The sequence below is a fragment of the Macrobrachium nipponense genome, chromosome 1 (genome assembly GCF_015104395.2).
Source record: "Macrobrachium nipponense isolate FS-2020 chromosome 1, ASM1510439v2, whole genome shotgun sequence".
Lineage (NCBI taxonomy): Eukaryota > Metazoa > Arthropoda > Malacostraca > Decapoda > Palaemonidae > Macrobrachium > Macrobrachium nipponense.
Window position 1 is genome coordinate 34866569 of NC_087200.1, and position 22635 is coordinate 34889203.

The 22635-nt window shown below is 43.0% G+C and overlaps 1 protein-coding gene across 1 annotated transcript in view; it reads right to left on the reverse strand.

Moving 5' to 3' along the window:
• Positions 1–22325, reverse strand: part of LOC135219226 (uncharacterized) — a 78804-nt gene extending 56479 nt beyond the window's left edge. Inside the window, exon 1 of the mRNA XM_064255811.1 lies at positions 22177–22325. Coding sequence (XP_064111881.1) covers positions 22177–22245 — 69 coding nt within the window. The 5' untranslated portion in view covers positions 22246–22325. The remainder of the gene's footprint in view (positions 1–22176) is intronic.
• Positions 22326–22635: the final 310 nt, after the last annotated feature.

The following is a 22635-nucleotide window of genomic DNA, read 5'->3' on the forward strand; positions in this document are numbered from 1 at the left end:
CTTTCAACACAGGTCCTTGTAATTGGCGGACAATTCCCTCGGAGTTGACGTCAGGGAGGATTGTCCAGGAAAGGAATGAGATATCCCTTTCTGAAGAACCGACATCGACCAAGGATCTGTGTCGATGCGAGTCCAGGCTTCCGCAAATCCCCGGAGCCTGGCACCTACTGGTGTTTGGAGGAGCGCCACTTCACTTTCCCCTTTTAAAGGGGGGGGGCGGAACGAGGCTCGACCTCTCTTCTCGGTCGTTTTCCTTTTAGCGGTAACTCTAGTTGGAGGGCCGCCTCGAAAGGGCCGAACAGGAGTAGACGTCACTTTCTTTTCTCCCATCATACTGGTCTCTTCTTCCTGGACGATTGCAGGAGAAGATCTTGAGTCGCTTTCTCCGTCAGCGATCGGGAAATCCTTCACCAAACTGTGACGGGAACAGAAAATCCAGACCTAGGGGCGAATAACAAAGCGCTCTTTTGTGAGTGTGATACTGCTTTCGTCAAGAAAGCGCTAAACACAGATCTCTTCTTCAAGAGACCTGCTCCAAACAAGGAAGAAACTTCCCCTGAGCCGTCTTGCACCGCCTTGTCAATACATGACAGAATTGCTAGGAGAACATCCGGTTCTAGCCCTTCAGGGGCAGGGTGAGCCTTCTTGGACATCACCCCAAGGGACCAATCTAGGAAGTTAAAGACTTCTAGAATGTGAAAAAGTCCCTTGAGGAGATGATCCAACTCTGAAAGGCCCAAGTAATCTTAGCCGTGTGAAGGCTATGTCTCCGGATGCGTCTACCAGACTGGAAAAGTCAGCTCAGCTGAAGCAGGGAGAGTGAGACCCATATTCTCCCCAGTCTGGTACATCCCTCTCTTGCCGGTCAGTCTAGGGGGAGGCATGCAAAGACTGTCCTTACAAGCTCCTTCTTAGTAAGCATCCAGTTATCCAGCGATTGCAGAGCTCTCTTCATAGAAATCGTCGGTCTCATCTTCACGAAAGCCGACGATTTCGGAGTCTTCGAGCATGAAAACAGAGAACGAGGCGAAGGAGGAGCGGCAGGGATCAATGCGTCTCCGTATTCCTGGAGAAGGAGAGCTGTCAAGACTTTGTAGTTCGACAGTCCTTCCTTACTGTGAGACTCGTCCTCTGATTCCTCTTCCATAATCGGATCAGCAGGAGAGACCTTCTCGTTCCTGGTCTTCTTGTCCAACCATTCTCTCTACTGGGGACAAACTCCTAATAGGAGAGGGGCTAAGAGAGTGTAAAGAGCTCCTATGCTTGACTGGCTCTTCGTACTTGGCTGGCGCCTCGCGCCTGGCTGGCGCCTCGCGCCTGTCTGGCGCCTCGCGCTTGGCTGGCGTCTCGCGCCTGGCTGATTCCTCGCGCTTGGCTGGCGCCTCGCGCCTGGCAAGGTCCTCGCGCTTGGCTGGCGTCTCGCGCCTGACTGACTCTTCGCGCTTGGCTGGCGCCTCGCGCCTGACTGGTGCCTCGCGCCTCTGAACCGTCTCGCGCCTGACTGACACCTCGTGCCTTGTTGAAGACTCGCGTCTTCCTGAATTCCCCTCCTTGCGTGACAGATGTTCTTCTTGAGCCTCACGCTTGGATGAATGCTCACGCCTGTTTGTTACTCCGCGCTCGGCTGAAGCTACTGATCTGGCAGACGTATCCCATCTGGGAGAATCCTCTCGTCTGCAATGCGTTTCTCGCTTTGTCTTTCTGACTCTCTCTTAGAGGACGCTTCTCGTCTGTAGGACGCCTCGCGCTTGGCTGTTGCTACGCGCTTGTCTGGCGGATCCATATCTTCCCACGAGTCTCTATCTGAGATCTCAAAAGACTCACGTCTCGCAGGAGCCTCACTCCTGGTGGGAGAAGGAAGACGAGTCTTCTTGACCGGCAGTCTGACGTCTTTCTTACGAGGAGGATCCTTCGAAAGGACTCCTACTAGGGCGGAAAGCTGTTCCTGTACCGCAAAATGATCCTTTGGACGCTTCTCCTGCGTCTTCTTGAATGGGAGAGGTTAGACCTCGAAGGCGTGTTGCCCCCATCATGGGACGGGCGAAACCCTCTTCGCCTTCTTGATAGAAGGAGGTTCTTCTTCCGAAAAGCGTTCCGGGCTTGAATCCCAAACCAGGATCTCTCCAGTGCCTTTTCTCAGGGGGTGGGCCTGGACAAGTCCGAATCCTTCCACCCTCGTTTAGGAGAGGGAGAAGCGGACGAAGAGAAGCACTCTCTGAGGACGCTTTTTCGATAGCGGTCCTGAGCAGGCTGTCTATACACAGCACCTGCTGAAGGGACGCTGACCGGGGGGAATTCTCCACAACCTCCGTACGGCTTTCGACTTTCCTTCTCCTCTGGGCTTGGGAGCTTGGAAGAGGTCTAGGCCTGGGAGCGTCGCAGAGACGGTCAGACGCCCCCCTCCACAACACTGGGGACACTCACTTCACTATAATCACTTTCACAGTCCTTACCTTTCATGTCAGCCATTTTGGATCTCATCCTGTGAAGAGTAGCTTTCAGTTTCAGCAATTTCGAGCCGAATCTGAATGTAAAGCCAGTGAGGGGCCTGATACAGGATTAGAATCATAAATAAGAGAAGAGTTAGAATCATCCAAAGGCTCAATAGGCCTTGTACTACTACCCGCAATCTTAGATGCAGCCCTTCTTACTCTATCCCTTTCTAACCTTCTTCAAGTAAGAAGTTAGAGTCTTCCATTCCTCAACATTCAACGTCTCACACTCATGACAGGGTGTTAGAAATAGAACAATCAAAACCCACTTACATTTGCGACATACAGTGTGAGGATCAACCGAAGCTTTCGGTATCCTCACCTTGCAGCCTACATTCACACACATTCTCACACAACCACTTGAATCAGACATTCTTGAAGAAAAATCAAAAGCAAGTCCAAATCCAGTCCACAGTAGCGAATGCCAAACAACGATCCAGGTACGTCACCAAAAGTCCACAAAAAGATGATCAATTGCTTAGAAAAGCGAATTCCAGTCAAGAGGAGGCAGCAACGATGTTGATACCACGGCGACAGAAAATATATGAGTAGAAAACGGGAATGGTTCCTAGTCCTGCCACCCAGGGCGGGCCGGTAGATCACCTGACCTACCTGTAGCGAGTGGCGCGAAATTTGAATTTCTGTCGGGGACGACGGAGTCTTAGCTATGTATATATGACAGGTAGTTGATTGTATGAAACGACAGGTTCTACGGAATGTGAGGGAACGGGGCAATGCCCCGATCTCATGAATTCTTCGGACGAAGTGTACTATCATCGTCAGCAGCAGAGTAGCAAATCTTCCTGGTCACCTCTTGAAGCCATCATCATCAATGAAGTCGCCCTGGGAGGGGGTGGTAAAGGACTCAAATCTGGCATCAGGAACAGATGGATTCTGATTCTTCAGCCCGAAGTTTAGGACGAAGTTAAGTGTAACGCGTCCCCATCACTATTACATCATATGAAAGACCATGTAGTTCGCCAACTCTCTTTGTCGATGCCAGGGAAGGCAGAAAGATGGTCCTCGAGGATCAGATCCCTGTCTGAGTACTCTCGAAGGGGGTTGAATGGGGCAATCAGACTCTGCAGCATGAGACTCATGTTCCACTCGGGAGGTCTGAGATCCCTGGGTGGGGAAGACCTCTCTAAGTTCTATGAGTAATGATCTCTCTCAGAAGGTGAGATATCAATACCCTTCAGCTTCAAAACTAGGGCAAGTGCAGCTCTGTAGTCTTACAGCCGAGACAGGAGAGAGCCTCTGTAGGGAAGGGAGAGGATGAAATCCATGACCTGTTGAAGAGTGGCTCTGACTAGAGAGATACCCTGTCTACGACACCAGCCACAGAATACGGCCCACTTTCCCTAGTATCTTGCAGAGGGCTGTCTGAAGCACCCTGCCATCTCTGCTTGCTCGGTGAGAAAATGTCTCGCTCGCAAGAGATGATGGATATCTCCCAGCTGTGAAGACACAGGGAAGACAAGGTACCATTCTGCCTGTGGCTGGCACAGCAGTTCTATCATGGGGGAATCTCTCTCGGTGTCTCGGAGAGAAGAGCCAGAAGGTTGGGAATCAAAGATTCGGGGGTGATCAGCGTGCCAATCCCTGCTTGAATCAGGAGACAACGGGGGAAAGGCGTAAGCTTCAAGGATGTCCCATGGATGTTGGAACGTTTCCTCTGTAGCTACCTTATGGGTACGGAACAATGAAAGAGAAGGTTTTTAGCTTCCTGTTGAGCCAGGTGGTTAGCAAGTTTATGACTGAATGCCCCCAAAGGCTGAACAAACTTTCCACCACTTCTTGGTGAAAAGACCGTTCGGTTCCTACCACCTGATTCTGGCGTCTGAGCTTGTCAGCCATTACATTCCTCTAGTCTGGAATGCATCTGGTTGACCGCTCTATCGAGTGTGCTGTTGCCCACTCAATCACCTGAACTGTGAAGATGAAGCTTGAGAGAGGTAAGTCCCCCTTGCTTGTTGATGTATGCCACTACTGTAGTGTCGATCATCAACGCCACAGTGTCCTATCACACGTTCCCAAAACTCTTGGAGAACCAGGAAGGCTGCCTTGAGTTTCAGGATGTTGACGTGAAGGTGCTTGCCGTGAAGTTCTCGCACCTCTGCAGTCTACAACTGCTCTTGGTGTGCGTCTCATCCTCGGTCAATGCATCCAACTATTCAGGGACAAAAGGCAATGTATCATGATGAGCCACAACTGAGCAAGGTGTTCCTGTCAAGACAGCTACTGTCTCACTGCCTACCTGAACATGCTGGTACTAGAGATCAAGGGAAATTCTTGTCTATCAGCATGCACAGGTACCACATCCGCTGCTTAGGCTCAAAATTGGACTTCTTGCGATTTATCCAAGTCTTCAGATCCCAGTGAAACTCGAGGAGTCTATTCCTGTCCTGTAACAACTGCGAACGGGAGTTCACTAGGATCAGCCAATCATCAAGATACCTCAAAAGATGTATCCCGTGTGAATGCCCCAAAGCTGAGACCCAGGTTGAACACTGTTGTACACCTGGGGGAGCGGTCTAGAGTCCGAAACAGTGTTCTGAATTGGTAGACAATCTCCGCGAGGATGAAGTGGAGGTACTTACAGTACAATTGTGGATGGGTATATGGAAAAACGCATCCTTCAAGTCCACCATCAGCATGAAGAAGCTTTCGGTGATGTGGAGGGCTGATGCGAAAGCCTGGGTAACGAGACTTTTGTTCGCCGAGTGGGTAAACCTCTGTTTTAGCCCGACAGTGAAGAAATTCTTGGAAGAGAAGTGCCTCCCTCTGAAATGTCTGCTGTTGTTGGACAATGCCCCTGCTCACCCTCCTGGCCTCGAGGAAGATATCCTAGCGGAGTATTCATTTATCAAGGTTCTTTATCTTCCGCCTAACACCACCCCTCTCCTCCAGCCCATGGACCAGCAAGTGATATCGAACTTCAAGAAGCTGTATACGAAACATCTTTTCAAGAAATGTTTTGACATCACCAATACCACAAACCTCACCTTGCGTGAATTTTGGAATAAGCTTTTCGATGTTGTGATATGCATCCGACTCATCGATCAAGCTTGGCAGGAGGTTTCGAGGCGAACCTTGAATTCCTTGCGGAGGAAACTCTGGCCTGATGCATTACCGCAGCAGAGCTTCGAGAGATTTGACGTGGGCGAAGCTGGTGCTGCAGATTCAGGAACAGTTGACGATCCTGAAACTCTTTGCAATCAGATCTTGACAAGATCGTTGCACTCGGCAAGTCCATGGGGCTGGTCGTCGACGAGGACAACATCAATGACCTTCTCGAGGAGCACCAAGAGGAGCTTACGACGGATGACCTGAAGGAGTTGGAAGCCATGCAACATAACGTCGTTCAAGAAGAGTTCTCTAGCAGCGGCGAGGAGGAGGACGACGACCCTATGACAACGGCAGAAATTAAGGATGATCTAGCTGCTTTTCATAAGGTGCAATCATTTGTAGAAAAGAAACACCCTGAAAAAAAGGCTTACACATGCCGTATGCTTGCGCAGTTCGATGACGTTTGCTTGAGTCATTTCATGAACATTGTGAAAAGTAGGCAGAAGCAATCTTCCTTGGATAGCTATTTTTAAAGAGGCCTTTAGTAAGAGTAAGCAAACAGAAGATCCAAGTGATACTATGAAAAAACAGAAAGTTGAAAGTGGTGAAGAAACTGAAATTTTGTAATAAAAAAAAAAAAAAAAATGTAAAGTATAAAATGTAAAAACAAAAAGAAAGAAATTTAATTTTAGGTTTTTTGTAAAATTAAGTGTTAATGTTTTGTGCCATTTGTTAATGTGTTTCGTAAAGTTTAGTGTTCAAGTTTTCTGCCATTTGTCCTCCTCCTCTGTCGCCACTTTCGGAGATCGCCTCACTCGAAAGGAAAGGTTCCACATTTTACTACATACGCACGTATGTACGTACTGTATTTCTTGTATACCATGTACACTAATACACTTTATTTACAGGTATGTAGTTCACATTAGTAGTATATGTAGTTTAAGTTAGGTATTGAATGGTCCAAATTGTTGTATTTCATTGCTTATTGGTCAATTTAGCTTTATTATAAAATTTACTGGGGTGTTTTTGTAGGGCTTGGAACGAATTAGGCAATTTACATGTAAAATGTGGTTCAAGATACGAAAAAATCAGGTTACAAAGACCGCCTCGGAACGGATTAATTTCGTATCCTGAGGTACTACTGTAGGAAGAAGACAGAAACAAAACAAGAAGAAGAAAGTAAGCAGAAAACATAAAATGGGTAAGAAGAAAAAGTTTATATGAATAGAAGTTAGTAAAATAGAGGAAGCGCCTTGGGAAGAGGCTGATGCAATTTTAGACACAGGATGTAAATAGACAGTTTGTGGGGAATTGTGGCTAGCATGCACTAATGTGGGGTTTGATCAGAAAGAGTTGATGAGAATGAAGGCTACTAAGACAGAGTCTAATAAAGTATTTAATTTTGGTGAGTCATCATACAAATCAAAAGGAGTAATGGAAATACCAGTGATACTGAAAAACAAAAAGTTTCATTTGAAGACAAATTTTGCAGGTGATGTAACATGGCTGATAGGTTAACAAAAAAAAGTGAAATAGGTATGACCTTAAATTTGAAAGAAAATTGTATTATAACAGAAGTGTTAGGGGAAATAAAGGTAAAAATAAGAGATTAACAATATTGACGTTAAGATTAACATTAATGGGGAGGGAGGTAGAAATGTTACTGGAGGGTTTTAAGGGAAAGAGTCTGAGGGAAATTAAAGGTGCAAATTCTGAAATTACATCTAGTTTGGTCATGGAAGCGGTGATAAAATATGGAAGTAACAGAGGAAGCACAGTGGAGTGAAGGTTTGAGAGAGAAAGAAGAGGAAGAAATAAAAAAAGTTACCAACAGACCCGACTGCCTAACAACCTGATTGCAAGTTGAGGTATGTAAAAGATACAAAAGAAACCCAGCTAAAGCAATAGCAGGATTTTCTTGGAGTAAAACATTTAACCCTCTTACGCCGACTGGACGTATTTTACGTCGACATTTTTTTGTCTCCTGTGTGCCGACTGGACGTATTTTACGTCGACTTACAAAAGTTTTTTTTTTTGTTTAAATTCGCGGAAAAATTACTTATAGGCCTACCAGCCTAAACTTTTGAATCACGCGCCTTGGGGGATGCTGGGAGTTCACGGATCAAGGTGTTGTTTTGTTTACAATCGTTATGCAGGCGCACAAGCGCGAATTTCTTACTTGCCGCACTAAAAAGTATCTGTGACACATCTCGGAAATTATTTCGTCACTTTGACATAATTTCTGTACCATTGTAAATTAGCCGTTACATGAAGTATTATATATGAAAATGTGCGCATTTTTATGTAGAATACCCCCCACACAATAAAATACTCATGATTGTAGCTTTTATCAATTTTGAGATATTTTCATATAAATAACGATAATTGCCAAAATTTCAACCTTCGGTCAACTTTGACTCTACCAAAATGGTAGAAAAACGCAATTGTAAGCTAAAACTCTTATATTTTAGTAATATTCAATCATTTACCTTAATTTGCAACTAATTGGAAGTCTCTAGCACAATATTCGATTTATGGTGAATTTATGAAAAACTTTTTCCTTACGTCCGCGAGGTAACTCTTCCGAAAAAAATCATACGTGCGATTGTGGTAATGTTTGCACCATTTTAAAATTAGCCGTTATATAAAGTTTTATATATGGAAATGTGCGCAATTTCATGCACAATACAACTAAAAACAACCCATGGTTGTAGCTTTTATCAGTTTTGAGATATTTTCATATAAATAAAAACGATAATTGCCAAAATTTCAACCTTCGGTCAACTTTGACTCTACCAAAATGGTTGAAAAACGTAATTGTAATTGTAGGCTAAAACGCTTATATTCTAGTAATATTCAAGCATTTACTTTCATTTTGCAACAAATTGGAAGTCTCTAGCACAATATTTCGATTTATGGTGAAGTTATGAAAAAAATAACATTTTCTTTACGTCCGCCCGGCTAACTCTTCCGAAAAAATCATACGTGCGATTATGGTAATGTTTGCACCATTTTAAATTAGCCGTTACATAAAGTTTTATATATGAAAATGTGCACAATTTCATGTAGAATACAACAAAAAATAATTTGAAGATTGTAGTTTTTCTCATTTTGAAATATTTGCATATAAATCACAATAAATAGAAAAAAAACCACGTTTGGTCAACTTTGACTCTACCGAAATGGTCGAAAACGCAATTGTAAGCTAAAACTCTTACAGTCTAGTAATATTCAGTCATTTATCTTCATCTTGAAACAAATTCAAAGTCTCTAGCAAAATATCTAGATTTATGGTGAATTTAAAAAAAAAATCTTTCCTTCCCTCCGCGCGTGGATTCCTCCGCCACAAATCTCCGAAATGCGTATGTCCCATTCTCGGAATATTTGCTCCGTTTCATATTAGGCATTTCATAGAGTTTTATATATGAAAATGTGCGCACTTTTATGTAGACTAAAACGAAAAATATTTGAAGGTTGTAGCTTTTCTTATTTCCGAAATAATTGCACATAAAAAATATATATATAAAAAATTCGACATTCGGTCAACTTTAACTCGTCAGATATGGTCGAAAACTGCAATTGCAAGCTAATACTCTTACAGTATAGTAATATTCAATCATTTGTCTTCATTTTGAAAGAAATTGGAAGTCTCTAGGATAATATTTAGATTTATGGTGAATTTTGAAAAAAATATTTGTTTACGTCCGTGCGTTACGAATTCATGCATTATTTTGTGATAATATTTCTCTCTCTGTTGCTTTTATTGTTTTACAATGTGTTTATATACCAAAATGATCACAATTTAGTGTACATTACAACAACAAAAAAAGTAACTTGTTACCTTCAACCGTTTTTGCACACAGCGACGATTTGAATACAATTATATATGAAATTTCGTTTTTTGCGCTATCATATATCGCATTATTTATATATTATAATGATAATTTTTTTCATTTCTGATGGTTGCATACTAAACTTCAGGCAATGACAAAAAAAGGAGCCAAAATGAACTCTTAATCTTGAAAACTAAGCGCGCTGTGATTTTTTGAAAAAAATATTTTTTCCGCTTCCGCGCTCACTCTGAAACACCTCCGGCACACGGGAGACAATTTTTTTTTACCGCTTCGGCGTAAGAGGTTTAATGAAGCTGTTGCAACAGATGCGGGGTAGTTAGAAGAGAGAAAGTTCTTGGTAATGGTAGATGTGGCAATGAGGTACTGTCAGGCTTTTTGGATAAAAGATAAGAAACCAGAAACTATTATAAAGGCACTTTTGTTAATGCATGGTTTGCTATATTTGGAGCGCCTTCCAAAATAGCTAGACAGTATAGTAATATTCAATCATTTGTCTTCATTTTGAAAGAAAGAAATTGGAAGTCTCTAGGATAATATTTAGATTTATGGTGAATTTTTGAAAAAAATATTTGTTTACGTCCGTGCGTTACGAATTCATGCATTATTTTGTGATAATATTTTCTCTCTGTTGCTTTTATCGTTTTACAATGTGTTTATATACCAAAAAAATGATCACATTAGTGTACATTACAACGAAAAAAAGTAACTGGTTACCTTCAACCGTTTTGCGACACAGCGCGATTTGAATACAATTATATATGAAATTTCGTTTTTGCGCTATCATATATCGCATTATTTATATATGATAATGATAATTTTTTTCAATTTCTGATGGTTGCATACTAAACTTCAGGCAATGACAAAAAAAGGAGCCAAAAATGAACTCTTAATCTTAAACACTAAGCGCTCTGTGATTTTTTTGAAAAAAAAATATTTTTTCCGCTTCCCGCGCTACTCTGAAACACCTCCGGCACACGGGAGACAATTTTTTTTTACCGCTTCGGCGTAAGAGGGTTAATGAAGCTGTTTGCAACAGATGTGGGGTAGTTAGAAGAGAGAAAGTTCTTGGTAATGGTAGATGTGGCAATGAGGTATACTGTCAGGCTTTTGGATAAAAGATAAGAAACCAAGAAACTATTATAAAGGCACTTTTAATAATGCATGGTTTTGCTATATTTGGAGCGCCTTCCAAAATAGCTAGACAGTAGTATAATATTCAATCATTTGTCTTCATTTGAAAGAAATAAATTGGAAGTCTCTAGGATAATATTTAGATTTATGGTGAATTTTTGAAAAAAAATATTTTGTTTACGTCCGTGCGTTACGAATTCATGCATTATTTTGTGTATAATATTTTCTCTCTGTTGCTTTTATCGTTTTACAATGTGTTATATACCAAAATGATCACAATTTAGTGTACATTACAACGAAAAAAAGTAACTGGTTACCTTCAACCGTTTTGCGCACAGCGCGATTTGAATACAATTATATATGAAATTTCGTTTTTGCGCTATCATATATCGCATTATTTATATATGATAATGTATAAATTTTTTTCATTTCTGATGGTTGCATACTAAACTTCAGGCAATGACAAAAAAAAGGAGCCAAAAATGAAACTCTTAATCTTTAACTAAGCGCGCTGTGATTTTTTGAAAAAAAATATCACGCTTCCGCGCTCACTCTGAAACACCTCCGGCACACGGGAGACAATTTTTTTTTTTACCGCTTCGGCGTAAGAGGGTTAATGAAGCTGTTGCAACAGATGTGGGTAGTTAGAAGAGAGAAAGTTCTTGTAATGGTAGATGTGGCAATGAGGTACTGTCAGGCTTTTTGGATAAAAGATAAGAAACCAGAAACTATTATAAAGGCACTTTTTAATGCATGGTTTGCCTTCCAAAATAGCTAGACAAGTGGGAGAATTTCAAAATGAAAAAGTAAGGAGTATGGTAGAAAGATGGAATATTAAAGTATTGGCCACAAACATCAGAATTGCCATGGAACAATGGATTATGTGAAAAGACAGTAGGCATAATCAGATGATGAAGTCCATAGCATTAAGATGGGTAGTGAGTTGCTAGGAAATGCTTGATAAGTTATGGAGGTTTCTCTCCTAGCCAAATAGTGTTTGGAAAAAACCCTCTTCTGATTAATTTAATGGGAGAAGAGAGTTCAAGTCCCATAAGCAGAAAGGTATGCAAGAGAGTATAGTAAGGGATACACTGAATGCAATGCATAAGGCCAGAGAAGTGTTTATTAAAAATGTGTCTTGTAATAAAATAAGAATTGCCTTAAATAAAAACATCAGAGAACATAAATTTGAAAAAGCAATAGTGGGAGATGAGGTATTCTATAAGAAAGAAAATGAAAATGAATGGAGAGGACCAGCTCAGGTAGTGGGAGTATCAGGGAATATGGTAGTGGTTAAACATGGAGCTTCTTCAAGAGAAGTAACTAGAATATATGTTACTAAGATTCAAAGACTATCACCAGAAGCAGAAGATACCTATAATATATAAATCACATACATATTGTGAAAGATAGATACGATGCCTCAAGTGAGGAATGCAAGTAGGCAGGGAGGAAAGGAGACATTAATGGGCTGGAGAAGGAAAGCTGACACAGGAGAGGCTATAGAGGAAATAATGGAAGATGACAGAGAAAGTGAGTTAATAGAAGAGACACCAAATTCAATAAGGGAAATAAAGTTCGAGCTATAAACAATGATAAAGGGCAAGTAGACTAGAAGAATGGACTATAATAAGTCTTGCAGGAAAAATATCAAACAAATCTTGAGCTGATTCATACAGTGTACAAGATTCACAGTCAGGTGCCAAGGGATGGGTTAACTTAAGGGATTATAGTCATATACAAAAAATTAAGATGAAGAGGTGTTGCTAGGATTTGAAAATAAAGGCATCACTGAAGAGAAAACAAGGTATATGAGGAGTTAATGACATTGGACAAAAAGCTATTAACTACAAGCTGGATAGTAACTGAAAAGGTAAGGGGGGTGGGGGAAGGATATGTAAAACAAGATTGGTAGCAAGAGGTTTTGAAGAAGAGATGGCTGAATGGGAAAAAGATGCTCCTACATGCAATACTGAAATTTTAAAAATTTTGTTTGACAATAGTAAAAATGTTATTGTTATAATACAATTAAGTTGTTCATACTTACCTGGCAGATATATATATAGCTGTATTTTCTGAAGTCTGACAGGGCACAGGACTCTCTCTGTTCTTGGCCCACCAGACTCGACATACCCTTAATCTCGAAGCTCTTTGGCCCAAGGGTTAGACGGGTTCTCGTTTGTTTTTAGCCAAGAAAGTTGGACTCAAAGAGCAGACAGCGTTGTCTCCTTTGAAGCCCCACTTGGCTACTAAAAGCTTGGATTTCGCTAACTCTCTTCGCTGTCGCCAGAGAAGTTAGGAAAAGAGCCTTCTTTGTCAAGTTCCGAAGAGACGCTGAGTGAAGAGGTTAAACGGACTTGACATCAATAGTCTAAGAACCACGTCAAGGTTCCATGCAGGCGGCCTCGCCTGAGGAATCTTCGTGGTCTCGAACGATCTCAAGAGGTCGTGAAGATCCCTGTTGTCAAGAGAGGTCCAGGCCTCTGTGCCGAAAAACTGCTGACAACATGCTCTTGTATCCCTTGATGGTTGGGACTGCCAATTTCTGCACGTTTCTTAAGAAAAGTAGAAAAATCGGCTATCTGGCTCACAGAGGTCATGGAAGAGGAAACTCCCACTCCTGTCTACACCATGCCCTGAAGGAAGCCCACTTCGATTGGAGACAGCTCTTGAAGAGGCTCTCCTTGCCTTTGCGATCGCTTTCGCAGCTGTTTTTCGAAAAACCTCTCGCTCTGGCCAACTTTTCGATAGTCTGACGCAGTCAGACCCAGAGCGGAGAGGTTTTTGGGTGATACCTTTTGAAGTGAGGCTGTTTGAGTAGATCTTTCCTCCAGGGCAACGTCCTTGGGAAATCTACAAGGAATGACATGACCTCTGTGAACCATTCTCTCGCCGGCCACATCGGGGCGATCAGGGTCAACCTTGTCCCTTCTGAAGCCGCAAACTTCCTCATGACTTCCCCCATGATCTTGAATGGTGGGAAGGCATAAAGGTCTAGGCCCGTCCAACTCCAGAGCAATGCAATCCACAGCGATTGCTCCTGGATCCAGGACCGGGGAGCAATACAGAGGAAGCCTTTTCGTCCTCGACGTCGCGAATAGGTCGACCAGAGGATGTCCCCACAACTTCCAAAGCTCCTGACACACGTCTTGGTGCAAGATCCATTCTGTCGGCAGGATTTGGTCCTGTCGACTGAGAAGGTCCACCCTGACGTTCTGCACTCCTGCGATGAATCTCGTCAGGATCGTGATCTTTCTCACCCTTGCCCTCAGCAGAATCTCCTTTGCCAGGTGAAACAGAGTCCGGGAGTGTGTTCCTCCCTGATTCTTCAAATATGCGAGGGCTGTGGTGTTGCTGAGTTGACTTGGATAACTTTGTTTGTCAACTTTTCTTCGAAGAACTGCAGCGACAGGAAGATCGCTGCCAGTTCTTTCACATTGATGTGCCAGACTACCTGTTCCCCTCTCCAGGAGCCTGACACTTCTTCCCCTCCTAGTGTTGCTCCCCAGCCCGAAATGGAAGCGTCTGAAAACAAACTAGGTCGGGGCTCAGAAGATTTAGGGATAAGCCCTCTTGCAACTTCTGAGGATCGAGCCACCATCTTAGATGGCTTTTCACCGACTCTGAGATCTTCAAGATCGCATTCAGATCGTCTTTGGGCTTCCATTCCTCCGCAAGGAAAAACTGGAGAGGCCTGAGGTGCAGTCTTCCCAAGGAAACAAACTTTTCCAGCGAGGAAATGGTGCCCAGCAGACTCATCCATTCCCTCGCCGAGCAAGTCTCTTTCCCCAGGAAGGCTGAGACTTTCTCTAAGCCTAGCCGCTGACATTCCTGGGACGGAAACGCCCAAAAAGCCACTGAATCCATCTGAATCCCCAGATACACGATGGACTGTGTCGGGTCAGATGTGACTTTTCGAGGTGACTAGAAGTCCCAGGGACTTCGCTAAGGCTAACGTTAACTGAAGGTCCTTCAGACATTTCTCCTTCGACGACGCTCTGACAAGCCAATCGTCGAGGTATAGGGATACTCTTATCCCTGAAGAGTGTAACCACCTCGTACATTCTTCATGATGACGGTAAAGACCATCGGAGCCGTGCTCAAGCCGAAACAAAGGGCTTTGGAACTGCCAGACTTTGTTCCTAAAACGAATCTTAGATATTTCCTTGAAAGAGGGTGGATTGGGACGTGAAAGTACGCGTCCTGCAGGTCTAAGGACACCATCCAGTCGCCCGGTCTCAAGGCTCCTAGAACACTGAGGTGTCTCCATTTTGAATTTGATCTTTTCTACAAAAGATTGAGCCTGCTTACGTCTAGTACTGGACGCCAACCTGACGACTGCTTCGGTACCAGGAAAATCCTGTTGTAAAATCCTGGTGACCCCAGGTCCACGACCTGCTCCACGCTCTTTTTTTCTATCATTCACTGATCTAATAGATCGAAAGAATCCGCTTTTTCTCTCCCTGATATGACGGAGAAAGGTCTCCTGGGAGTCATGGATAGAGGAGGAGGATCCAAAAACAGGGGATCTTGTACCCCTGCTCCACGATCTTGAGGGACAAAGGTCCGTCTATCTCTCTCTCTCCATACTACCGCAAAAAACTTCAGTCTGGGCTCCGACTGGTGTCTGAAGGACATGATCTTCATTTCGATGTCTTGGCTTGAAGGAAGCTCTTCCTCTTGAAAGCCCTCTCCCTCGAGGAGCTGCTCTCGAGGGAGGAGCTCCACAAAAGGGTTTTTAACCTTCTTAGGAGGTCGTACAAATGATGACGTAGACGGAACTGCTGGACGTCTCGAGGACTGAGCTAAGAGGTCCTGCGTAGCTTTTTCTGCAAGCTACTTGCCAGGTCCTTGACCATAGTCCTGGGGGAAGAGATGGTTCGAAAGAGGTGAAAGAGCAGTTCCGCTTTCTGAGCGGGTGTAACTGATCTAGCGGTGAAGTTACACAGAAGAGCTCTCTTCTTAAGGAAGCCGTTCCGAAGTGCGAAACTAGCTCTTCCGAACCATCCCTGACGGCCTTGTCCATGCACGATAGCACGCTGGACAGCTCCCCCAAACTGAGCGAGTCCGGGCTTCTAGATTGCAGATCTAGAACTCCCAAGCACCAGTCCAAAAAGTTGAAGACTTCGAGAGTCCGTAGCAGTCCTTTCAAGTGATGGTCGTTTCCCCGTAAGCGTCCAAGACACCTTAGCTGTGGATAAAAGGGACCTCCTCTGGGCATCTACTATACTAGAGAAGTCCCCTTGAGCTGACGAAGGGATCTTCACACCCCACGTCTCCCCCTTGGTCTCGTACCAAACGCCCCCTTTACCACTGAGTCTAGAGGGAGGAAGGGCGAAAGTTGACTTGCCCTGATCCTTCCTTCGATCCATCCAGTCCTGGAGTTTCTTGAAGGCCCTCTTGGTGGACAGCGAAGTCTTCATCTCCACAAACTCCGGGGTCTTACACGACTTGGAAGACGAAAACTGCGAGGGAGGAGACCTGGGAGCTGCAGGCTGAAACTTTGAAAGAAAGACGAACGTAACAGCCGCACAAGAACTTGTAGTCCGAGACGGACGAAACAGAAGAAGGTCCTCTTCAATCGAGTCCGCCGGACTACTCAGCTCTCCTTCTTCCTAAGAGGAATAGGAGACCGCCCATCTGGAGAGGGCGTACGTCCAGCGGGTCTGGCCTTGATCAAAGACCTCTGCTGCTTAGAAGCAGAAGCCTCATCCAAGCTAACGTCCTTACGACGATCTTACTGCTTGAAGGAGGCAGAGCGTCTTGACGGCACTGAGCGTCCTTAGAGACGACCGAGACTGTTTTACTTCTATCGAAGCGTCCTTATCTTCTTACAAGAGCGAGCAGATTTAGAAGTTAACGAGTCTTTCTGAACGCTAACGAACCTCCTTATGAGGAGACACGTCACTCCGAGCGTCCATACGAGCGTCCTGCTGCACGTCTCTTCCTGCTCGGCGTCCTCCGAAGTGTCCTGGAAAGCGTCCTGCTGAGCATCCTCAAAGCGTCCTGAGCGTCCTCTTGAGCGTCTCGTCGAGCAGCCTGCCCAAGACGTCAAGAGGGAACGAAAGCGTCCTGACGACAAGCTTTCCTACCAGGAGAACGAGATCGGCGATGAACCGAAGGAGACGCATTCGGAGAGAGACAACGCGGAGAGGGAGAAGGAGACTGCTTCGTCCTCTTGACAGGCAGCCTGATGTCCGTTCTCCGCTTAGGCTCGACTACTGCTGGGCAAGTCCTTTGAGCCATCAAAGAAGATAACTGGTCCTGAAGGGACAAAAGGCGTGTTACTTCGTAGCGGCGAAGAACCAACAGAAGGAGCAGGACTGAGCCTGCGAGAAGACGAGGGGTGAGGGCACGCCTCCTTCCTTCTACAGGTACAGATACCTGCTTTTCCAAACAGCGACTGTAGCGCATCTCAGCGTCATCACCGGATGACATCCTACCTCTCTTCAGAGGCGGAAAGGCGTCATACGCATCCGGAGAAGAGCGCAACGACACTGGAGAGATAGGACGTGAAGCGTCCTCACTACGAAAAGTCCTTTTCAGAGGATGCGAGTCCCTCCTGAGCGCTCCACCCCTTGCGCGGGGAGGACGCCACTCGGAGGACGAAAAACAGTCCTTAAGGATTACGCGCCCTGGTGCGCGCTCCTTGGCAGCCTGGGAACTTGCAACAGGCCGGCCTGCCGAAGGGACGCCAGATCGAGGGGAACCCCCGTTAACCCATCTTGCGGCTTTCGACATATCCACTCCCTGAGTCCTGGGAGTCCGATAGCGGTCTAGGCCTAGAGGCATTATGGGGCCGATCTGACGCCCCCTCCACAACACTAGGGGCACGATCACACACTTTAACTGGGCCAGTTTCTAAGGCCAACACTTTGATTCAAGAGTACGTAACGACTCCAAAATCAGAGAAAGGGCATTACCTTCTCCAGACACAGAATCAGGGCCCGAAGGCAACATCAAAGGTTTAGGAGAGACAAATTCTACAGGTGTCAATGCAGGTGAAATGTTACTTCCCTTACCTTTAGTAGAACCGCTCCTGGAGGAAAGGACCTCTGATCCTATCGCGTTCCAATTTACGCCGATAGGAATCTTATCACCTCCATCCATCATACGGTCAATCCTTCACATTCATTGCACCGATCATCCAACAAACATACATGACCCCCATCCCCACACCCCATACATACTGTGTGGGGATCTACTGATGATATAGGTAGCCTCACCTTACAATCACTCTTCACACACACTCTGAAACTCACTGCACTTGATCCAGACATCACGTTTACAGAAAAGCCAATAAAAAACAGTCACTAGTTGCGCGTGCCAATCCAACAATCCAGAATCAATAACCAAAAGACAATCCAGATACTTAAAAGACGAGTAAATCCAAAAATCCTAGCGGAGGTACTGCAAACAGTTGTTTCCAGCACCGGCGACAGAAAATATATGAATAGAAAATGGGAATGGTTCCTGATATCCGCCTCCCAGCGGCGGGAATGGTGGGTACTAACACCTGGCCGCCCACTGCGTGTGCCGCGAGTTTTGAAATTCTGTCGGACTTCAGAAAATACAGCTATATATATATCTGTCAGGTAAGTTTCATGAACAAATTGAAAGATTGAAAGTGTAATACATTAATGTAAAAACTGCATGTTTACAAGGTGACGAAATATAAAGAGAAGTCTATTTAAAACCACCTAGGGAAGACGGTTGGAGTGGATTATGGAAATTGAAAACTGTTTATGGGCTTAAAGATGCAGCAAAAGTATGGTATGTAAGGTGGTACAAGTAGTGGAGGAGCTTAAAGATGAGAGAAGTAGACTAGAATCTAATATATTCTTTTGGAGGAGAAGTAGACTAGAACCCAATGTATTCTTTTGGAGAAAAGACAGTAAATTGAATGGTATTTTATGTACACATGTAGATGATTTTTACTATGGAGGAACTGAAGGATTTTTAAAGGAAACCATTGCAAAATTGAAAGGCAAATTGCAAATAGGGGAACAAGAAAGTAAAAGCTTCAAGTATATGAGTAATAGTAGAGCACAAGGAAAACAGATTTTGTCTTACTCAGTGGCAGTATATAAGTTCTATAAGAGAACCAGATGCTAGAAGGTAGTAAGGGGTAATGTCACAAATTGCCATCCAAGATAAGTTTGTAAGTGTTTTACAATATATATACTAGGAATTTGTTCCTGGTTTTATTTCTGATCTTTTATGATATAGTTTTGAGCTGTAATTTCAATTTGACAAAATAAAATAAAATAAAAAATATTAGAAAGATGCTTATAACTTTGTAAAAAAGAGGCCTGCAAGGGGTGGGAAATATATTCACTTACAACTTCCCATAGGAGGTACAGACATTTTTTTAGATTTTTTTATACCATGTGAATTACATATCTTCCTCTTTCCATTGATTTTTTTTTTCAGTTTTTCTCTTAAATTGGTCATCCTTAAATTTAGCCCAGTCATGGGTGTTATACATTAGCCTATATTAGTCCAGACTGAGTTAAAACTGTACTATAGATGAGCTATCTCTAAAGAAGTGAACGTGTTCTTGGCTGAAGCAAATGCCGCCCCTCTTGAAAAATCAATAAAACCGGAGAAATCCCACTGGGAGGAGGCAGAGTCTCCCAGGGAAGGAGCTTCACCCATGGGCATTGAGAAGGTACCTTTTCTTTCGGAACAGTCAAGAAGGTGGAGCACAAAACGCAGAATTGCCAAGACTCCTCTTCTCTGACACCCAACCATCAACACTTGACAACACCTTCTTGGAAGAACAGGGGATAACCATTATTAGTAGTCTGGCTGAACCTGATGGTTGCCTCATCATAAAAGCAGAACCCAGAGATGAGGGGGCCACTAGAAAGAAGAATGTAGGGTAACTGAATAAAAAGTATTTCAACACCAAAGTAAGCAGGCATCAGTTGATCTTGAATGTTGTCATCTTCCTGTGACAAAATCGAAGAAGGAGCTAAAACTGAAGAATCTTGAGTAATTATGAAGAGGTCTTCAAAAAGTCTAAGATACTGATAAGGTTGCAGGCTGATGTGTTCCAAAGATGCATCCTGAGCAGCAGTAGTACTCCAACTCATCAAGTTTGACTGCAAAGAAGGCAAATGATGCTTGGATTGAGGTGCCAAATGCTTTACAAGTGGTGGTGCCAAGCCAACCGCAACAGGCACAGAAGCAGGTGGGGGAGGAGACCCAAGGGCACCCATCAATCCCGAAAAATTCTCAGAAATAGGCGAGTATTCAGACAAAAGCCTACCAAACACTGATTGCTACTTAGCACTATCACGAGCAAACACTGGAAACTTGAAATGCAACGCAATATCTGGCACCACTGACCTCTTGGCTCCCGCCAGGTGTTCGGGCAACAAAACATACTCTGAGCTCACAGAGGGCTCAAAATGCACACACAATTATAATTAGAACACTGGTGTCCACAGGGTGCTTAGAAAACACTTTGTATTCATCACTCACCGAACGAACATTCATCTATCACTGCGTGCTCAACTCCTCCCATGTGCTCAGTAGACACTAGATGCTCGACAGACACTGGACACTCGGAAGACTTCTTGCAAGAACGCACAAGATGAAATAATCGGGAACCACTGCACTTCTTTGTTCCCAAAAGCTACAAGATGGTTCTGGACTAAGCTTGTGATCTCTGGAGCACTTACACACTTTAGACATAGGATCCTTTAACCAATGTAGTGAGTTGAAAGTGAGACTCAAAAGTTATCTGAATTTTTATTTTTTTTAATTAATTTTGTTTTAAAAAATTTGGTTTTGTTCTGCTTCATGTGTGTCAATATTTCATTCCACTGCTAGCTGTCAATTGGTTTTTCCCCACAGGTGTAGAAGCTTGCCATGCAGGTGAGCTTCCTATTCAACGAGCTGGAAACTTGAAACTTGTCACCAAATATTTTGTGTCTAAATTGATATGACATTAACCTGAAACACTTAATTTTAAATGATCTGGATGAAAGTTCTTGGGAAAGTAATGTTTGTTTAAATATTGTGCACCAGTATTCCTTTTCGTTAATTATTGAAACGGATTGAGTTTTGTTTCCTTTCTTTAATAAAGAACTATTTTTATACAGGATTTCAATTGCATAATAATACTCTCCTTGATTTAAAAAAAGTCCTTTTTTTGGTTTTTTGTTTAGAGAAAATAAATTACCTTTCCACTCTGGTTTTCATGGCATAACACATAATAACAGACCATATTTTACCAAAACTACGTACTATTTAGGATCATGCTGAAAATTTTAGGGGACTCTTGGGCCAGTATGATCCTGAAATCTAATCCAAAACTATTGGGGCTCTTCAAGCTGGTGCCCAGAAAACTGAAAACTGTGACAATTATGCTGTGACCAGAAGAACCTGTAGGAACTAGGCAGCAGTACGTACTATACGGCATCATGTTACTTCACTGAAACCCCAAGTTGATTTACAGTATCTACCAAAAAATTAAACTTCTTATCTACTCTCACTTCGAGGCTGGCAATGGCAATGGCACTGGAACCGGAAGAAGGGGAGCCAGGTACAGAGTGGTTGGGAGAGTAAGAGGACTAGATATGAGACAAAAAGCAAAGGTGTCACAGGAACCAGAATTACAGGATATTGCCTAAGCTCAGCTTTAACAGCTGCATTTCTCTCCTTATCACTTTACAATTGATTTAAATTTGAAGTCAAAATCTTCCCTTTACTCTGGTCCCATTCCCTACATTCTTCACAATTAAGGTCAGGAGTGCAAACTTGTCCAATCTTCTCCTCTACAAGAACTACATATAGTATGGGTGTCATATTTTGCAGAAGTCAATCTAGTACTGTAGCCTTTACTGCAATACCACAAACTATGCGAACTTGAGTCTAACATAATACAGACACAATCACAAGAGTCAAGCTAAGCTAAGCTAAATATGATTAGCACTACCAAAGAGCCAGTGAATGCTTCAACCATCAGATGAAAACTAAAACAAAAGCTACCCAACAACTGCGTCCTGTCGAGAGGCAGAAACGATTTGGGTTCTTCAGCTTGGTTGTACCTATTCTTCCTGAAAGTGGGTGGGTCTAGTTACCTACCCCAAAACAAAAGAGCGCTACCATGAATTTTGAACTTACTCTGCCGCGATTAGTAGGAACAAATGGCAATGAATACTACTGTAAGTTACTTATATAAAAAGGTAATTTATTTTTAAACATACTTATCATATTCAACAACCACCAAGTTGTGTTGGAAGACCATTTTATTTGGAGAGGTAAAACATTTCCCTTACGATCTACACACACTCAACTGCCCAGCTAGCACTGAGAGTGAAGCGAGAAAGAGTAGCAACAAAGTATATTGTGTGCATGAATTTCCTATATACTGACAAATGTAACTTTCTGAATAACACCACTCAAATTAAGTCTTAAAAATTGTAAATCACTTATGACAACTGCAGGAGAGAAAATTGCAACCAAAAGTCAGTTACATAATTATACAGTACATTAAAGAGTAATACACTAGGTATTGCAGACTACTTGGTACTGGTATTGGTAAAGATTACACTAGTACAGTTTGAACTGCATTCCACAGTATGTATTATATGTACTGTACCCAAAGTCCACATTACCTGTGACTTTAAATTTGGATCCTTCTTTCGTCTCTTGATCCTTGGCTTTCCTTCTTCATCACCTAACATTTTTTTTTTTATAGCTCTCTGCCTCTGTTTCCATGCCACTTTCCTATCTCTTCCATGTTGGGCAGTCTAACACTTTTTCTGTTTAACATAACATATGGGACGAGATCTGGACCCCAGAAGATTCTGAAGGGTCTTGAGAATGGTGAAAATTCTGGAATTATAAAAAAAATCATCTGTTTTATCTTTTTAATCTGTACATGTTACAATTTACTAACATACTATAAACAATAATGCAACTAGGCTAAAAAAAATAGAAAAAACAAATTTAAAAACCTTACCAGTAACCTCTACTAAATATTATTAAAACTTTTAATTAATATTAGCTTTAAAACATTACCAGTAAACTCTACTAAATTATTACTTAATTAATATTAACTTTAAACACCGTAT